Source organism: Papio anubis, chromosome 10 (genome assembly GCF_008728515.1).
Source record: "Papio anubis isolate 15944 chromosome 10, Panubis1.0, whole genome shotgun sequence".
NCBI lineage: Eukaryota > Metazoa > Chordata > Mammalia > Primates > Cercopithecidae > Papio > Papio anubis.
The window spans coordinates 58,477,546-58,496,758 of NC_044985.1; the positions used below are offsets into that span (position 1 = coordinate 58,477,546).

General features: G+C 42.7%; 1 protein-coding gene across 7 annotated transcripts in view; it reads right to left on the reverse strand.

The window, feature by feature from the left end:
• Nucleotides 1-15,114: 15,114 nt before the first annotated feature.
• CHN1 (chimerin 1) overlaps nucleotides 15,115-19,213 on the reverse strand; it is a 200,488-nt gene continuing 196,389 nt past the window's right edge. For all 7 annotated transcript variants that reach the window (XM_017946671.3, XM_021923729.2, XM_021923728.2 and 4 more), the window contains 2 exons: nucleotides 17,483-17,588; nucleotides 15,115-16,075 (listed from right to left, as the gene is read on the reverse strand). In XM_017946671.3, the coding sequence (XP_017802160.1) occupies nucleotides 15,904-16,075; nucleotides 17,483-17,588 (278 nt within the window). In that variant the 3' untranslated portion in view covers nucleotides 15,115-15,903. The remainder of the gene's footprint in view (nucleotides 16,076-17,482; nucleotides 17,589-19,213) is intronic.

A 19,213-nucleotide genomic window follows, 5' to 3' on the forward strand; every position in this document is an offset into this window, starting at 1 on the left:
GTTGCCAAGCTCAGCGTGTAAAGTGGAGGTGTAGCTCAGTGGGGGAGAAAAGAGAGAGTTTGCAGGCTACACCTGGGCTCCATTTAAACCCACAGCCGGGCATCTCAAGCCTTTGATGTATGCTGTGCAACTGGCTGGCGGGTCTGTAGCGGGCGAGGCCCTGCCATTTACAACTCCAGGGTGGCTGCTAAGTGCCCTCAGGGCCTTCCTGCCCAGCTGCAATTGTCATCTCTGTTCCAGTCTCCCCTGACTCCCACTATTCTGAAATTGGGACAGGAGCTCCTGTGGAAAGATCTCCAAGGTCAAGGATGTGACTGTTGAACATTTTTAGCTCCAGTAAAATAGATAAGCAGCCTTCTGTGTTCATGGATTTGCAGAGCATTTTCTGAGTGTTGGAGAGCAAAGGAGTAGTAGGCACTTTCTCACCTGTGGTGGGAGTGAGAATGACACAACGGTTTAGGAAAACAGCCTAACATTCATTATCTAGGAGAGGCGAAGATACACTGGCACCGTGACCTAGCAACCCTGCTCCTAGGCACATGCTTTGCATGTGGAGATGTGTAAGGATGATCACGAGAGTGGTTTTTCTAATAGCCCCATGCTAGAAGCAACCCAATGCCCGTCAACAGTTATAGACGGCCTACATAAATTGAGCTATGTTTGCACAGTGGAATGCTATCCATCTGTAAAGATGAACTAATTACAGCTAGGGCAACAACATGGTCGTAACCCACAAGCATGAAGTCAAGCGAACAAAGAAAATCGAAAAAGAACATATACAGCATTATATTGTTCTTGTGAAGTTCAGAAACAAGCCATATTTTTTTAGGGATGCATAAAAAAGTAGTAAAAATATGGAAAAAAAAATTTATAAAACACAGGATAGGGATACCCAGGAGGAAGGAGAGGAATCAGAATCGACCAGACTTTCTTTCCCAGGGTGGACAGGGACTTCTGGGGTGCCTGGCAATGTTTTTTTTCTTAACCTGGGTGGTGGTGACAAAGATGTTTGCTTTATAAATTATTCATTAAACTCTTCAGTTATATGTCTTACTTTGAATATTTTATATTCACTATGAGAATATGAAAAAGAGAAAAGCAAAATCCAGTCTCCATTTCTAGAAATGGCTGCTTCCTTTACCCCAGGCTTCCTTCTGGGACCTCAAGCAGCATTGGTCCAAGTCTATGACCAGGGTCATAAGTCAGTGTGCTCTTACTTTCCAAGTTCTATGATGAGCTTAGCCTTCTATCTGGGACTGTTGTATGTGTGGAAGTGGGAGGGATGGGAATATGCTGGCCCAAGAAGACAAAACATTAGGAATAACAGTGAAAACACGAGAACACGGTGTAGAGACATCCAGTGTTGTGGAAATTTGGAGAATGAGTCCAGAGAAGGAACACTCCACTGGTACTGAGGATGGACTGGGGGAGACAGAAGCTGGGAGTGGGGAGGGTGAGAGAGGATGTTGTGATGAAGGCCCCTGCGAATGACCAGTGGAAGCCAAGTATTGCTGGATCCACAGGAGGGTTTGGAAAAGCAGGAGGATGTTTGCTCCACCCCACCTTGTGGCTAGTTTTGGTTCACCAATCAATCAATTATCAATTCAGTGGTGCCCCCAGATATGTTATATCTAACAGTCAATAGGAGAATCTTGGACAAAGAAGACATGCAGAAACCTTCAGAGAAAAATAGAAAGTGAATGAGAGAATTAAAAAAATAGATTCCATTGTTCTCATTGCCAAACTCCATTGGAAAACAATCCTCAGCTGCTCCAGGAAACGCATTCATCAGAAGTCTCCGGGGCTTACTGTGGAAAACAGTTTGGTAGTTCCTTACAAAATGAAGCATAGAATTACCTTAAAATCCAGCAGTTCTACTTCGATTATACATCCAAGAGAACTGAAAGCAGGGACTCAAACAGACCCTTGTGCACCATAGCATTATGCACCATAGCCGGAGGTGGAAAAACCCAAGTGCCCACCCACAGATGAATGAATCAACAAAATGCAGCATGTCTATATGATGGAATATGATTCAGCCTTAAAAAGAATGAAGTATTGAGACACGCTACAACATGGATGCACCTTGAACCCATGCCAAGGGAAATAAGCCAGTCGCCAAGGGACAATATTATAGAATTGTTCCATTTCTATTAGGTACCTAGAATAGGCAAATTCACAGAGGCTGAAAGTAGAACAGTAGTTAGTGGGGGCTAGGAAAAGAAGAGCATAGTTATTGTGTGTGTGTTGTTTGTTTGCTTCTTTGGGACAGGATCTCACTGTGTTACCCAGGCTGGGGTGCAGTGGCACAATCTCTGCTCACTACAGTCTTGACCTCCTGGGCTAGGGTGATTCTCCCACCTCAGCCTCCCGACTAGCTGGGACTACAGGCATGCACCACCATGCCTGGCTAATCTTTGCAATTTTTGTAGAGACTGGTGTTGAACTCCTGAGCTCAAGTGGTGATCTGCCTGACTCAGCCTCCCAAAGTGCTGGGTCTACAGGTATGAGCCATCATGCCCCTTGAGAGTTATTTATTTATTTATTTTTTGAGACAGAGTCTCACTCTGTCACTCAGCCTGGGGCACAGTGACATAATCTCAGCCCACTGCAACTTCTGCCCCCTGGGTTCAAGCAATTCTCCTGTCTCAGCCTCCTGAGTAGCTGGGATTACAGGCCTGTGTCACCATCCCCTGCTAATTTTTGTATTTTTAGTAGAGATGGGTTTTACCATGTTGGCCATGGCTGGTCTCGAACTCCTGACTTCAAGTGATCCACCTGCCTCATCCTCCCAAACTGTTGGGATTAGGGGCATGAGCCACCGCGCCCAGGTGAGAGTTATTGTTTCACAGGTACAGTTTCTATTTGTCATAACTATAAAGTTCTGGAGATGGATGGCAGTCATGGTTGCACGATATTGTAAATATAATTAATGCCACTGAATTGTACATTTAAAAATGGTTACAATGGTAATGTTTATGTATATTTTACCATATTCCAAAAAGAAGTCCACAGGAGCTCAAAAAATTGTTCCTGTGTGTTGAGATAGAGGAAAGAGGCCTGGGCTGCGGAATCATTTACTGAATAGCAAGAAAGATAGAAACAAGGTAAACTTTCCTTGTTGAAGAAGAAAAAAATGCTTTCCTTGGCCTATCCCTGGAGCTTCTGCTACTGTTGGGCAAGCCTCTGGCAGCAGCATGGAGATGTTAAACACTGCGGGTAGACCTGGGTGCTTCTGGAAAAGTGGACCCTGCCCCTTCCTCCTATCCTCATCCATCCCTCAACAAAGGCTGAACCCTAGCTACCCTCCAGAAGGCTGTTTTCTGGGAAATTGCCTTTTAGAATTTTTCTTTTAATGTATGAATCCACCCTGAATGCTATTTGAAAAAGAAGAGGAATTTAAAAACTAAAGATGTTGCAGTATGCTGCTTACATATACACAATGGAAAAATTTGCTTCTCAAACAGCCTGAGTAGAAAACCTCGCATTGCCATGGCAACCAGATTCCACTGTGACCACACATCATTGCCAGGTCACCCACCCATTTGTAAGCCTGGGCTTTTCAGCCCTTCCCTGAGAACATATGGGGCCCAGATGATACCACCCACTGCTGTAGGGTGCTTGAAGCTCCAGGATGGCTGGCTGAGGGCTCTGTTCTAGTCACTAAGGGGATATTCCTGGAGACCCATCTAACCTGGGACAGGGAATTGGCTCTTCCTAAAAATCATAGAGGGGGAGGAGACGCTCCCTCAAGCCATTGCCCCAGGGAAATGCAAGACCCCTGTGGCTACTCAGGGGCTTGGAGTACTAGGATGAGTGGTTGGGATTTAAAACAATTGTGTGCTGCTGACCAGAAAACCAGGCCCTTGGTAACACAAGAACTGCGAGTCCTGGATCAGTTAAAAACCTAAAGAATAATCAGATCCTTAATGCTTCATTTCCTTGAACAGACATCATGACCTTTTTATAGAGTTTCTGTGTCATCTTGCCCTTTGATCATTCGGAACAAGTACTTCTTTCCAAACTACACTCTCAGTCCCTTTTTCAATAGCATTTTGGAATGGCTAGCCTATGATAATGCCACCTTCCTTCCTGTTGAGCTTCCTAATGATACCGAAGGGAAGTGCTGGAGGGAAGAGCGTGGTCCCTTTAAACGATACGGAAGGCAGGGGGAAGGGTGTGGCCCCTGGCTAGGGCTCCACCCCCACGAGCCTAGGTGAGGACAGGCATTTTTGTTTTCCTGCTCAAATGTTGCATTTCCCAAGACCACTCTGGCCTGCCACGCCCCCATCCTGTGCCTGTAAAAGTCCTGAGGCCCTCGCAGGCGGACATACAGATGGCAGGAGGTGGAGAGGAGCACAACGGCAGAGGAACACACTGGCAGCTGGACTTCGAGAGGAGCACATCAGCAGGCACCAGCAGGCCACTGACCGGCATAAGCAGAATGAAGCTGGGGCGGTCCAACTGCAGGGGAAAGCCTTCCCACTCCACCTTCTGACTTCCCCCATCTGCTGAGAGCTGCCTTTACTCAAAATCTTGCACTCATTCTCCAAGCCCAGGTGTGATCCGATTCTTCAGTTACAGCAAAGCAAGCACCCAGGATACAGAAAGCCCCCTGTTCTTGCAACAAGGCAGAGGGTCTAATTGAGTTGGTTAATACAAGCTGCCTATAGACAACAAAAAACTAAAAGAGCGCAGGGTAGCGCACGCCCACGGGGGCTTCAGGAGCTGTAAACATCCACCCCTCGACAGTGCCGTGGGGTTGGAGCCCCATAGCCTGCCCATCTGTGTGCTCCCTAAAGGTTTGAGTAGTGGGGCACTGAAGAAGCGAGCCGGTCCCCGTGTCGCACGCCCTGCAAGGGCGACAAGTGAACTTTTCCCATTTCACTAAGGTCTTTAACGAAATTGATATATAATAGTTGTACATGTATATGAGGGTACATATAATATCTTGATACCTGTATACAATTTGTAATAATCAAATCAGGTGATTGGGAAATCTATCACCTCAAACACTTTTGAGCTGTGAGCGTCACAATTCTAGCTATTTTGACATAGACAATAAATAATTGTTAATTATAACTTCCCTGCTATACAATCGAATACTACAACTTATTCCTTCTGTGTAACTAACTGTATTTTTGTTCCCATTAACAAACTTCTCTTCATCCTGCTTCCCAGCCTCTGGTAACCACCATTCTTTCTCTACTTCTATGAGATTCACTTTTTTTTTTTTTTAGCTCCCACATGTGAGTATATGAGTAACATAATATTTTACTTAATGTCCTCCAGTTCCATCCATGTTGCTGCAAATGACAGGATTTGTTTGTTTTGTTTTGAGATGAAGTCTCACTCTTTCCCAGGCTGGAGTGCAGTGGCTCCGCCTCTCAGGTTCACACCATTCTCCTGCCTCAGCCTCCCGAGTAGCTGGGACTACAGGTGCCCGCCACCGTGCCCCACTAATTTTTTATATTTTTAGTAGAGATGGGGTTTCACTGTGTTAGCCAGGATGGTCTTGATCTCCTGACCTCGTGATCCGCCCTCCTTGGCCTCCCAAAGTGCTGGGATTGCAGGCGTGAGCCGCTGTGCCTGGCCAGGATTTCATTCTTGTGGCCGAATAATATTCTGTTTTGTATACATCACATTTTATTCATCCATCTGTCGATGGACACTTAGGTTGATTCCATACCTTGGCTATTGTGAGTAGTGCTGTGATAAACATGCGAGTGTCTTTGACATACTAATTTCTTTTTTTTTTTTTGAGACGGAGTCTCACGCTGTCGCCCAGGCTGGAGTGCAGTGGCCGGATCTCAGCTCACTGCAAGCTCCGCCTCCCGGGTTCACGCCATTCTCCGGCCTCAGCCTCCCGAGTAGCTGGGACTACAGGCGCTGCCACCTCGCCCGGCTATTTTTTGTATTTCTTAGTAGAGACGGGGTTTCACCGTGTTAGCCAGGATGGTCTCGATCTCCTGACCTCGTGATCCGCCCATCTCGGCCTCCCAAAGTGCTGGGATTACAGGCTTGAGCCACCGCGCCCGGCCGACATACTAATTTCATTTCCTTTGGATGTATATCCAGCGGTGGGATTGCTGAATCATACTGTAGTTTAGGTTCTTGAGGAATCTCCGTACTGGTTTCCATAACGGTAATAATACTTTACATTCCCATCAACAGTATGTGAGTGTTCCCCTCTCTCTATCCTTGCCAGCATTTGTTATTTTTTGTCCTTTTGTCTAGGACCATACCATGTTCAATGTGGCGATCCCATCTGAGGTCTTTCCTGTGGGAGTGGCTGGAAGGCCATCATCCTTGCAATCGCCCTCCCCTGCTGACCCCAAGGAAAGCTTTGCGGGGCTTGTAGATATCAAAGCAAGCCCTCGATTTTGATATTTCAGGGGCCTCAGCCCCAGACTGGCTAGCATTCTCATCTCTCCCACAATGCGGTTTTTATAATTGGCAAGGCTTGTTTTTACATTCCAAGCCTGGAGTCTTTTTCCACAACACTGTAGAAGGCCTTGGGCATTCTGAGAACTAAGCAGCTTGCTTTTGGCATTGTCTTTGATTGGGCCAGGCTTTCAATGAAGGAAAACACATTGGGAAGAAAGGAGCTCCCCCATGTTGCTGACGGATCACAGAGATTTTTTTTCTTTACTAATTTTCTTTGTGTTTGGCCAGGTATAGAGTGAGGGTGGTGGTTGGGGAGGCCTCTCCTAGCAGACTGAGCTTTTCTGCATCTTAGGCTAAGGCTGAGCGGGTCCAGTCCTCTCCTGGCCATCTCTGAGACTTCTTGACTCCCCACTATAGAGGAGTTCAGGGGCGTTGGGCATTTCTTCCTTGTGTGAAATTTTCAGCTCCTGTCAGAATGACCTTCCACCAAACCCTTCGCTTCTTCCCATCATAAAGTTGGAAGAAGAAGAAAAGTGGTTCATGGCATGTGGGTAGGTAAAATATTTGATATTTTAAGTTGTTGCAACTTTGCCATAACCCATGTTCAGTTCAGTAGACTTGGAACAGCATGAATTCTGCAAAGTGAAAAACTCTGGCTTCCTCTGTAGATGCATTGCTCTGCAATCTGAAAACTAGCAGCAAGCCAGAGTAATGAGAGGGAGGAAAAAGGGAGAGGGGAGACTGAATCAGTGTCCTAGGGCCTAGCCTGAACAGTTTAAGGTAATGCCTATTTATTAACATATTTTCTCCTTCCTTTCTTTTTTCCCCTTCCTCCCTCCCTCCCTCCCTCCCTCCCTCCCTCTTTCTTGCTGCCTCCCTTCCTAGTGACATGATGCTTCTTCCCTCTGGCAGCTCTTATTTGGCTATACCCAGCCAGAGCTTATAAGGATTCAAGCCTGTCTTCACAGATGTTTCCTTTTAATCACTGTAATTACTATTAGTGATTAATCCTTAATGGGGACATACTAAGAAACACACTTGCAAAATGCTCACTGGCAATTAGAATAACCTTGATTTTGTGAGCCATGCATCGTCTTTGCTTGGCCACCGGTTCCACAGACAATGCATCAGATCCTAGAATTATCTGATCATTTATTAGTTTCTTCTCCCAGACCTGGGACAAAACCAGGGGGTTTCCAGAGTGGAAACAACAGGGAAGTTAGCTGTCCTGACCGAGAGACTGTGAAGGTTCTCAGTGAGGATTTCCTCTGATCTCCCGCATCACCATCTGAAATGGGAATGGGTATCGGGTGGGTGTTCACTGAGTGCTGGTTCCGGGTTGGGCCTGTGTTAGTGGGCAGGCTGCTCAAGTGGCTTTGGGAACTTGGGGCAAGAAGGCGTCCTGGCTCCTCCTACTCTGACAAAGTGGGTGGGTGCCTTGCTGAGGGTGCTTCAGCGAAAGGCCATATGTTGACAGATCCAGGGATTCCAGTCAAATCGAACTTATTAAACACATGGAAACTCGCGGCATAGGGCAGGCCCAGCAGAGGCTCTGCTGGTGGACTGGGGACGTTCTCAGTGTGGGGAGCCTGGGCATCTTGTCACTTCCCATTAGCTGCAGGATGCCAGGATCCTTCATTTCTGATAAATCATTCATCCATTGACCTAAAGTAATGTTTTTAAAACTGACATTAGGAAAGATAATGTTCTTAGAGAAGTTAGTAAGTTTGCGGGAACAACAAGGCTTCCCACACACAAGTTGCCAGTTTGTATAATCTCAGCTTTTTAAAATGCAGAACTTCTCAGAAGCTTTATTATGCTAACAAGATTATAATTTCCACACAGGTGGAATTGGTATACAGTATTTCCCAAGCTCATTTAACTGTCAGTCTCTTTGCTCTTGGGATACCTGTTGAGCTATCTAATGCATCACCAAACCACCTGCTGATAAAGCAAAACTAAGTTAACAGAACTCAGGAAGGGAGAGAACCACAGCATGTAAGCCATGTCTCAGGATGAGGAAGACAGGAGGATTTTATAGGGTCCACGTTGGTTAAGAAGCTTTTTAAGGCAGGGCATATAGTAGTTAAGACTAGCCAACCTAGCAGGGTCTGGCAGGGACTTTTGATAGATAAGCTGTTGTTTGGTAAGCAAGCTGTTTGCTCAGGTGAGCAGCGTGCTGTCTCAAGTAGATGGCTCTGTAGGGAGTTTCTGAAGCAAAAGTGAAGTTATTGCTTCATAGTCTTATCTGCCTTGGGCAAAGATTTCGTGGACCAAACAACTAAGTCATGTTGACACAGGTGGTCTCAGTTCTTAGGACCTATAGCTGTGTTCGATTGATGGAGGTTGTCGTAGTTCTCAGAACAATTCATATTTCTCACATGTACAAGAGACTAGTACATGGGATGCTAGTCTTTTCAAATGCACTCTGAGAAATACAGAATCTTTGCAGTTAACATTTCCAACAGAAAGTCCTTGAGTTTAGTGCCTATTGCATAAAAATGACTTTCTGTGTTTCTAGGGAACCTCCCTGGTCTTCCTAATTAAGGATTTTAGTTAATAAGTGTTCATATGATTCATTCTCCTTGTGATTTGTGATTTTTATAAAATTTGATAAAGTCCCATTTCCTTTTTCTAAGAACAGCTAATTTAGGTTAAGTTATGCAATTTAGAATAAAATTTGAATAAGAAAAGAAAGTATTGAGGACAGAGTCAGATTTGAGTCAGAAACTGGGAGGTGGCTTTGAAGGGAAGTAGGAACAATCAACTGTATGGAATATAGTTTCCAATTTTTTGTTTTCTTAATGCTCTGGCATTTGAGGCCTTGATGGTGGAGAGCCTACTCCTCCCAGGGCTAGCTAAGTCCTACAGAGCAAATCCCCCTTTGAGGACACCTTTGACACATAAACCAACACATCCAGCGCTCGCATCCCCAATCATCTCCTTTGTCAAACTCACATACCAGACAACATGCTCCCTGCTCGAAATCACCCCAGGACCAGGTACCCAGCAACTGGATACCACTCCTGTAGCCCAGAGCCTGCTGAAATATTCAAACTAGCCAATGTAGCTTACTCAGCTACCTACCCTGCCTCATGCATCCTTCCCTGGAGACCCCAATAAAGGTTCTGGGCCATGCTCTGCCCCCTTCTTCTGCCTCCTGAGTGACTGTAGTTCTTGCCAGGTAATCCTGCATAGTCTACCGTGCCTCCTGTTTCTGGGGTCTGTATGAACTTCTTCCTTCATGACAGTCATTTCCACGTCTGCTGTCTTACTATCTCTGATTAAAACAAATTCCAGGAACATTTTAACGCACCAACAGGAAATGAAGCGTAATGTAGTCGGTACAATGGCAACCCATCAGAATCACCTGGGGCGCCGTCTGCCCAGGCCTTGCCCAACAAGCATTTGATTTAATTGGCCTGCAGTAGGGACTCAGGTGGTTCTAATGGACAGCCAGGGGCAAGAAACACAGTCAGCGATCCCCAAAGTGTGATCCTGGGACCAGCAGTGTCAGCCATCACCTGGGAGCTTGTTAGAAATGCAAATGTTTGGCCCCAGCCCAGGCCTCCCAATTCAGAAATTCTGGAGGCAGGGCCTGGCAAGCTGCTTTATCAAGTTTTTCAGGTGATTCTGAAAGATCTAAAGTTTGAAAACCATGGCACAGACCTAAAGCAGAGTAGAGTCAGAGAAGCAGAAGCAGGTCACTAATGGATTAAGGGCCTGGAGCTTCATGGCTACAGTTTCTGCTCTCTGCTAGTGCTGATCAAGCTTCTTCCGGTTCTAGAATCTTAGGACAGAAATTCTGCTGCTGATGTAGCTAAACATTATTATTATTTTTGAGACAGGATCTCACTCTGTGGCCCAGGCTGGAGTGCAGTAGCATGATCTCGGCTCACTGCAACTCTGCCTCCCAGGCTCCCCTGATCCTCCCACCTCAGTCTCCTGAGTAGCTGGGATTACAGGTCTACTTGGCTAATTTTTGTATTTTTTGTAGAGATGGGGTCTCGCCATATTGCCCAGGCTGGTCTTGAGCTTCTGAGCTCAAGAGATTTGCCCGCCTTGGCCTCCCAGAGTATTGGGAGGCATGAGCCTCCACCCCCAACCTGAACTTAACCTTTTTTATATGCCCGTGTCATTGCCTGCTCACAGTTTGGATACCGTTTTTAAAGAACGTGAGCAAAGTATTCCTCCCTATTATGTATATTCACTGGTAAGAACTGTCTTAGGGAAATGTTCACTCATATATAGAGGCTTCCAAACATCAGGCTGGATTTTTTTTGCACGGACAAGCCTAGGGTTGTGCCCCAGTTGTACCTATACACACATCAGAGGAAACCAACCGGTCAAAGCTTGAGGTAATGGCAACCAAAGATTGGTGTGTTTTAAGAACATCCCAAATTTATGGCATTTTACCTCTAGAAGGCCCTTTTTGCTCATTTCCTTCCCGGAGTCTTTGTAATCTCTAAAACATGACCTCCTCGGCTTTTTGTGTCTTACCACAGTGGCATGGGCAGCTAGGTGGTTATGCTTCAGAACTAGAAAAAACAATCCTAAGATTTCTAGCCTCACATGCTCATGTTTCCTGCTACGATGTAATTGAGTGGATCTGAAAAACTGTAAAACCCCCAAAACTTCCAAGGGTTCGCTAGAGCTCCAAAAACTAGGTCAGCCACGTGGCACTTATACTTAACTCTTGGTGATGTTTTGTGCTATTGAGTTGAATAAGCAATAGAGGAAAACATTTACATTGTGAAATAGTCTATGACCGGAAGACTGTATGAAAATATAATCTCTTCAGTAGAGAACAATGAAATTCATAAACCAGGATTTTCCTTCCAGTATGTAGTGATGAATTATAATTTTTTAGCTTAGCTCTCTCTTGATTTGGTTTCAATATGTATAAATATCAATTGAGCAGTATCCTTGTATGAGATACAAAACTAGTGAAATACACTTTAAAAATTATTTAAGCATTTGCTAAGATACCTAATGACTTTAATAAGGCAGAACAGTGATGAAACCAACAAATGTTTGAATTTGTAATGAAAGTATTAATACAACCTTCATTAACAAAATTGATAAGGATTTGGTGTTTTAATTATAACTTAATTCCCTGATTATATAAAACAAAGGGAAAACAGCAACTTTAGTTTTTTTCCTTCATTACTATTTGGGAAATGTCAAGATGGTCACAGCCTGTTTTAGATAAATGGTGAGTGGGATATTTTTACTCAGAACACTTCTAAAACCAGATGTGTGGGTTTTTTCCACACCAACTTCTCTAACTCTCCAGACGCCAACTAGGTGTCCTACAATTCAATTCCGTTCTGACGCTCTCTACCTCAAGTTAGTGTCAGATCCTACAAGTTACAAAACTCAATGCCACAAAACTGCCCCAATGCAGACACCAGTTGCAAGTCCCAGGGAACCACCCATACTTGTGCTGAGCTATGACTCAGGAGTTCCTATAACCTCCTCTTCTGGTTTGATAATTTGCTTGAACAGTCCACAGAACTCAGGAAAATACTTCGCTTATGTTTACCAGTTTATTAGGAAAGATACAACAGGAACAGCCAAATAGAAGAGACGCATAGGACAAGGTATGGAAAGAGGTGGGGGGCCTTCTATGCCCTCTGGGATGTGCCCCCTCCTGGCGCTTCCATGTATCCACCCACCAGAAAGCTTACCAAACCTAGTTGTTACAGAGCTTAATCTCTGGACCTCCCCCTCCCCTTTCTGGTGGTCAGTGGAGAGAAAGTCCCAAGCCCCTAATCACTTGGTCTTTCCTATGACCAGCCCAATTGTGAGGCTATCAAAGGGCCCCAGCCTAAGCCACTTCATTAGCATACAGTCTGGTGTACTTACAAAGGGTCATTATAAATAACAAAAGACTCTTTTCACCCTGGAAATTCCAGGGGTTTTAGGAGATCTAGGCCAGGAGCCAGGACAGAGACCAAATATATATATATATGCCATGGAGATTTTGAGCTGTCAGATCGAGACCATCCCTTGTGTCAGAACGACTGCCAACTGCATGGGATTGGTTAAAATGAGTTAAGTATGCCAGAAGGCAATGGAACTGATAGCATCATCATCTATCCTCATCTGATGCCTGGAAGTTAGGGACTAGTGAGTCCATGGCAGAGAATACTGTAGCTCTTTCATGTGGTGGTGTCCCATCCCAGATGACACTCACCCAAAGGCACGGGCAGCTAAGCATTAGGCTTTTGATTTTTCCAAATAGACTTACACTGGCTCTGCATTTTATTTCTGTGTTTTCCTTATTGGTCAAATGAATGTTTAAGGTCAACTTCAAAGTATCAAATGGAATTTTAAGGGTATGACTTGTGAGTTCACATTTTTCCAAAGAAACACAAATCCATCCATGCTGTCTTGTAGCTTTCTATTGACATCTAGCACTGAGGCTTACAGTACTTTAAACTCTGCCTAGTCCAAATGGATCTCGTGAGTTCCTCAAGAATCAGAACCAATCTTGTTCCAAGTTCTAGCATAGTGCTTGGCACACAGGATCTGTGTATGGAGTAAGTAGCAGAGATGCTACAAGGGATGCAGTTTTCTTTTTTTTTTTTTTTTTGGAGAGAATGCAAGTGAGGACTAGATCTCTAAAAATTAGGCTGACAGATCCTTGCTGATGCCAGACTCCTTAGCATTCCCCTCTACCACAATGCATGCCAGCTAAGGGGCAGAACCAACTTGGATGTTCAGTGGGCGTGTGATGCATGGTGATGACATACATGAAGGGCACTACCACTTCGGCTCAACTCTAATGGACCAATGTGAGTGCCATGCAGTTGTTACGGACAAATCAAGCTATAAAAACACTTTTTGCTCTTTAAGTGGACTTGCCCATAATATATAATCAGCTGTGGGGCAGTAGCCTCTAAATAATTTTATTTAAAATGATCAGAACCCAAAACAAAAGATATAAAAACCAAAAAACTCACAAAAGGAAATTAAAAAAAAAAAAAAACAAAATGATCGGAACCCTGAACCTAATTTATTCAGAGGGCCTCTATTTGACCTCATCAAGTAACCAGAAACATCTTGATAAATATCCATTCTTCCAATTACAGAAACGTTTTAAATCTCAATTCAGTGAAGGACTAGTTCTTCTGGTCAGCTGATATAACTGGCATTTAAAGACAAAAAAATGTAAAAGGGAAGTCTTTGGTTTCCCAATATATAAACAAAAATGATATCCAGAAAACTGAGATGATGTAGAACTTAGCATTCAGGGCAAAGTATCTGTAGTGCTGTCAAACCTGTGGGTGATGGTGGAGTGGTTTATTGGTTCCTTCTCTCACTCCTGATTGTGTTAGAAATAGAAACATCTGCCTCATCATAAAAAGTCATGATTTAAGAAATCTCCCACTGGTCATAGAAAGATATGTGTAGAAGATCCTGGTTAATCATTGGGCAAAACCCTCCCTAGGCAACTGGGAATTGTTTCTTCAAGAAAGTGTCACCCAACAGTCCAAGCATGTTCACCGATGAAGTAGCTGTTATTTCTTTCTATACATCCTGAGGGTATGAACCACACATCCTTCTGTGTAAAAACATACTAAGCACATTCTTCACAGAGCCAGTAAGCAATAACTGTCTGAAGACTTGCTCAGAACTTTCTCTGAACATCTGCTTCCTATTTACTATGACCTTCTGCTCCAAATATACCTCTAATTCTAGTAAGTGCCTGCTCTAAAGTCGAACATTTCTCTCAGGAAAAAATGGTGAATCCATTCTAATAAAGCATACTCCTTTACAACCAAATTTCTCTTTTAAAAGTAAAACTTTGTAGAAAACTGACTTCAGCAACGAACACATAGCAGTCCAATTGGTTTACTTAACCCAGGGACAGATTCGTTTGATCAGATTTCTCAGATTTCTCATATGAACTGTGTTTGATGAAGCACTGCCTTGCTGTTTAGTGCCTTTTAGTGGCCTCCATTTAAAAAAAAAAATTCTGTGCTATACAAATCTCTGTATATTATCAATCCATGTATTTGCTGTTGCTCAGTGCAGTGGTGTTCTTCACAGGAGACTGGCTGACTGGAGAGTTGAGATGGAATATCTACTGAATAAACCATATTTTTCTCAATATCAAGATTAATGAAAGCATACTATCAATTTCCTACTATAGCCTAGGGGCAAAAAATATGGAAACAGTCCATATTTTCATCAGTTCCCATTATTTTTGGAATAATCTTAAAAGTTTGAACATGTGTCTTTTATTGTTAAAAATCTGAAAGCAGGATGGAACTTTTGTTCTAGAAGGGCGTTCATCTGATAGGCACAGAAACGTTGGCTCCAAGCCACACAGGTGGCCAGTGACAGTACCAGGCCCAGAATCCGGGCTCCTGGCCCCTAGCTGCAGACCCCTTCTCTGGCCACCAGGCTGCCCTCTGGGGCTTCTCTCTCAGGCAGCCTTGTCAGCTCAATGCATGTCGATGTCGTACATTTTTGACAAATCAAATGTTTAGAAGAAGTCACTCTTTTTAGTTAGCCTCTTTCTTCTTCTGAGAGCTCTGGAAGGAACTCCTGCCCAACCCCTCGTTAAAAAGTATGAAGAAAATATTTTCTAGATTTCTGCCAGAGTAATACAAGAAGAAAAATAAATATAATTAATGGTTGTTCTAACTGTAAGCAGTTTTAAATGATTATTTTAGGAGCTTATCACTTTTAACAGTAAACAAAAGAGGTCAGAAGAAGTACTCAGTATTTAATAAATGGCCAAACACATTTTCCCGAATATTCTTCCAGAAAAAAGTAAGCTATCAATATTTTTGATTTCTAAAGGCCAATTTAATAAATAAATGCATGCCAGAAAAAATACAAAATTACAACTGAAAACCAATAATAATTTAACAGAAAATGCTGTGTTGTACACTTTTTATTGGTATGGATAACTTATTAAAGTAACAAATCTGAAAACACCTTTTGCTTTTGCTGGAAAGAAAGTACTATGTTAGAGAAGAACTAAGAGAAACCAGAAATCATTTGCAAAATGTAGGCATGTGATATGGTCTATGGTAATGCAACAGCCAGAGGTGCTGTTTTATCCATTTGTGTGTGCATGTTTGTACAAGCATCAGAAACCAATGACATAGACCCCAAAAGCAAAGTCACAACAGGCTTACTCTGTGAAACATGCTGGATTACAAGCACAGACTACCCAGGACGCAGAGGCGGTGCAGGCGCAGGTTTGTTGTTTCTTCTGTATGGGGTTTCCTTGCCAGATAGGGGGCTAATCATGCAATAGCTTGAGTTTCTCTGAACGTGATAAACACCCAGGATTACTAGAACCGGAAAGCGTGTGTTCACTGTTTTACAAGACAGCTGAGCGGTGCTACAAAAACAACAGAAAGTTCCTTCACTTTAATCTGGTTATATGCCCAAACCTCTAATCAAGAAATAATGCAGCTACAGGAGCAAATTAAATTACTATAAAACATTCCTTCATCTGTAAAACATTTCTTTTCCCCTCAAATTAAAAATTTAAAATAAAATGTCTTCGTTTTTGATAAGCAGCTCCACCACCAGTCTCTGATATCGTATATCATTCAATGCAGCCATGGCATCTAGTTCTGGAGATCTCATAAGGGTGGGTCCAAAGACGATTCCAAGGTTCTCTGCATTCATAAGATTCTCCTTTTCGTGGAGGGTCACTCTGAAAAATGCAAGTACCAGGAATAAATGACTTTGTGTAAGCCATATGTTCTTCATTGTGCTTGAACACTAAAACAACAAGATTCACAATAAAAGTTTGCATCTACTTATCAACAGGTTATTTCTCTGTAATATCAAAGTACTGACTTTCCCTAAAGTAAACGATGTTAAGAGATAATTTAAACTTGTGGTGATCACTGAGGCTCAAGCCTGTGTTAATGTGCTGGACTGTATGGATTCAGTTCTATCTATGGATCCTCCTGCCACAACCCACAGCCCACAGCCCACAGCCCACAGCCTATAGTTCTAAACCTACATTTGCAAATAGCTGAGAAGGAACTGGGTCACCTTGATTTAATCCACCCACTCTCCCTTCACTCTGGCTGTCTTTGCTATAGAGTAGTTTTGCAAGTAGACAGTTGAGTAAGTGTCTAGGGAGAGAACAGCAGCGACAGTAATAAGCAATGGCTATGGGTAGGCAGCATCGTCAGGGAGGGTATGTGTTTATATGCTTTTTACCACTGCACAGTAGCACAGAGAATATCATTTGAGAGTTAGTCCTTTGTTTTAGCGTGGAACACTTAATTACATCCCAATAGGAAGCAAACCTGAATTTATAAGTGAAGTTGTAAGCACATTAAACAAAGGTTTTAAATGAGAGGAAAAATTTAAACATTCATGAGTGACTAAAATATCATTTTTGTATAACTCATGCCTTTGGCCACAAATGTATTTTTGTTTCTGATTGGTTTTAAATTTTGAAAACCTAAAACTACCAAAACTTGGTCATATAATCTGGAAACCTTTGCTTCAACTGACAGAGACCAAGGGTGACCGAGTAAGGGAGTAAACTGCATGACTATCAATCGCCTGAAAACATCAAACCACAACTAACTGAAATACTTTTTCTTTCCTCCCTTTATCCCTTACTTCTTTACTGCACCACTTTTTACATCAGTTTGCAGTATTGGCAACATTAATTCAATAATCAAAAAATCCCATCACCAAGTTTGAAGTGCTTTTTTTGGAGCAATAAGACAGGAAAAGTGAGCTGCCTTGCAAGTTCTAAGTTGCTTTCTTCTTGCTTTATTATGCAAAGGTCTCTGCAGCCACAACTCTCCCCACAAAAATTAGTGCACGTCCTTGGCAGAATATTGGTATTTCTAGCATATCTGCAAACATATACTGAAACTGCAAATCCATTTATAACACAATCAAGTCTGTACTCAGCATTGTAGTGTAAAATATTTTTAGCATTCCTTCTCAACTAGTACAATTTCGCAAAAGACAATATAGCTATGCATTTATTCATTCATTAGATCATTTGTCCTTTCTTTCACCCTTCATTTCATTTTGTCCTTAAAATTTGGATGCAATACAAGTATAAGACTCAAAGTCTGTAACTTGCCTCTTTAGATGTGCCATGAGGTACCGGAGGGTTTCGCAGTGAGCAGGTGGCAGTAGTTTCAGTGCTTCATGAAGGGTTTCCAATTGCTCATCAGGATCCATAATTTCTAAAATGGCAAGTTGAATACCAAGAAGAAAAGCATTAACACAAAATTGATACAAATGGTTCACTGAATTCTATTCTTGTGATAATCCTCTGAAACTGGTAAGAAATGCTTTCTTATAATTCCTTGTCCAACAGCTTCGGAAATCATTTTTAAGGTTCAAGTCCAGATTTCCAAAGGCTCTTAGTTTCAATGTGGCAACACTATTTACTTGGACTTTTGGGGATGGAGGGAAAATCTAATTTTGTCACTTGAGTGTCTTGGAGTCTGACAACTTCAGAAATTGGACATTGAATACAGGATGTAACTACAAAAAATTCAGACATGTCGACACAGATAAAAACTTATACATGCAAATGAAGTAACCTTAGAATAATACTTATGGGATGGTACACTGCTTAAAATATCCATTTTCAGCAATGGTATACTAACCATGTCACTCCATTACCCACTCTGACCCCAGGAAAGTCTTATTAATTGATATTCATACCTTTTTCTTTTTAAACCAAGACATGTACCATCCAACATTTACTTGCTTTATTCATTATGTTTAATTTTAAATTACTTTGTTTTATATAGAAAAATCAAATCTACCTTCAAAATGCAAAATTTTCTATGACTCAGACATTCAGAAGAATGCACGGCAGACTTTGAAGGCACTTCCAAGTGTTTTGCCTGATGGCGGGAGCCCTGAAATAAATGTGACTCTTCCAAAGGTGTAAATTTTGAAGGGAACCATCTACATTTGAATGTTTTAGTTCCAAATGAACAAAACCCCAGCACATTCCTTTGAGGTCAGACTGCATTCAATTCATTAGTCATCTGTATAACTGAAAACAACATATTTGGAATTCTGTAATCTCAAAAAAAAGAGCACCACAGTACATTCCTGCTTCTACTCAAATGTCAAAGGATGGGGTGCTTTTAAAAGTTGGGTTAGGCTGGGTGCGGTGGCTCACGCCTGTAATCCCAGCACTTCGGGAGGCTGAGGAGGGTGGATCATGAGGTCAGGAGTTTGAGATCAGCCTGGCCAACATGGTGAAACCCCATCTCTACTAAAAATTAGACAGGTGTGGTGGCGGGTGCCTGTAATCCCAGCTACTCGGGAGGCTGAGGCAGGAGAATTACTTGAACCTGGGAGGCAGAGGTTGCAGTGAGCTGAGATTGTGCCACTGCACTCTAAGACCGGGTGACACAGCAAGACTCCATCTGGCGGGGAAAAAAAAATTGGGTTTCAAGGTAATTTCAATGAGACTACATGCTGCTGAGTCCTAATCAGGATGGCGGCCTTGAAATGCTATGACGACTACATCTGACCAGAATGCAACATCCAAGACACAAGACCAAAAATCCTAGTGTTTCCAACTTATAAAACAAACCAACTCAATGGTAATGAATTGAAGTCAGGTAAAAATTGGTGTAAGATGAATGTGAAAATTTCCTAGCATTGGTAAAGCAGATGTGATAAATTTCAGAAACTGAACAATGACTGAAGCTTTTTAATTCAAACAAACTTTGACCATTTTACAATGTCTACCCAAAATTTCCTCATAGTTCCTGGCTCATTTCTTTGAATGAAGAATGGATTTGCTTTTTGCCATGATAAATGATGTATGGTCTCTGAACTT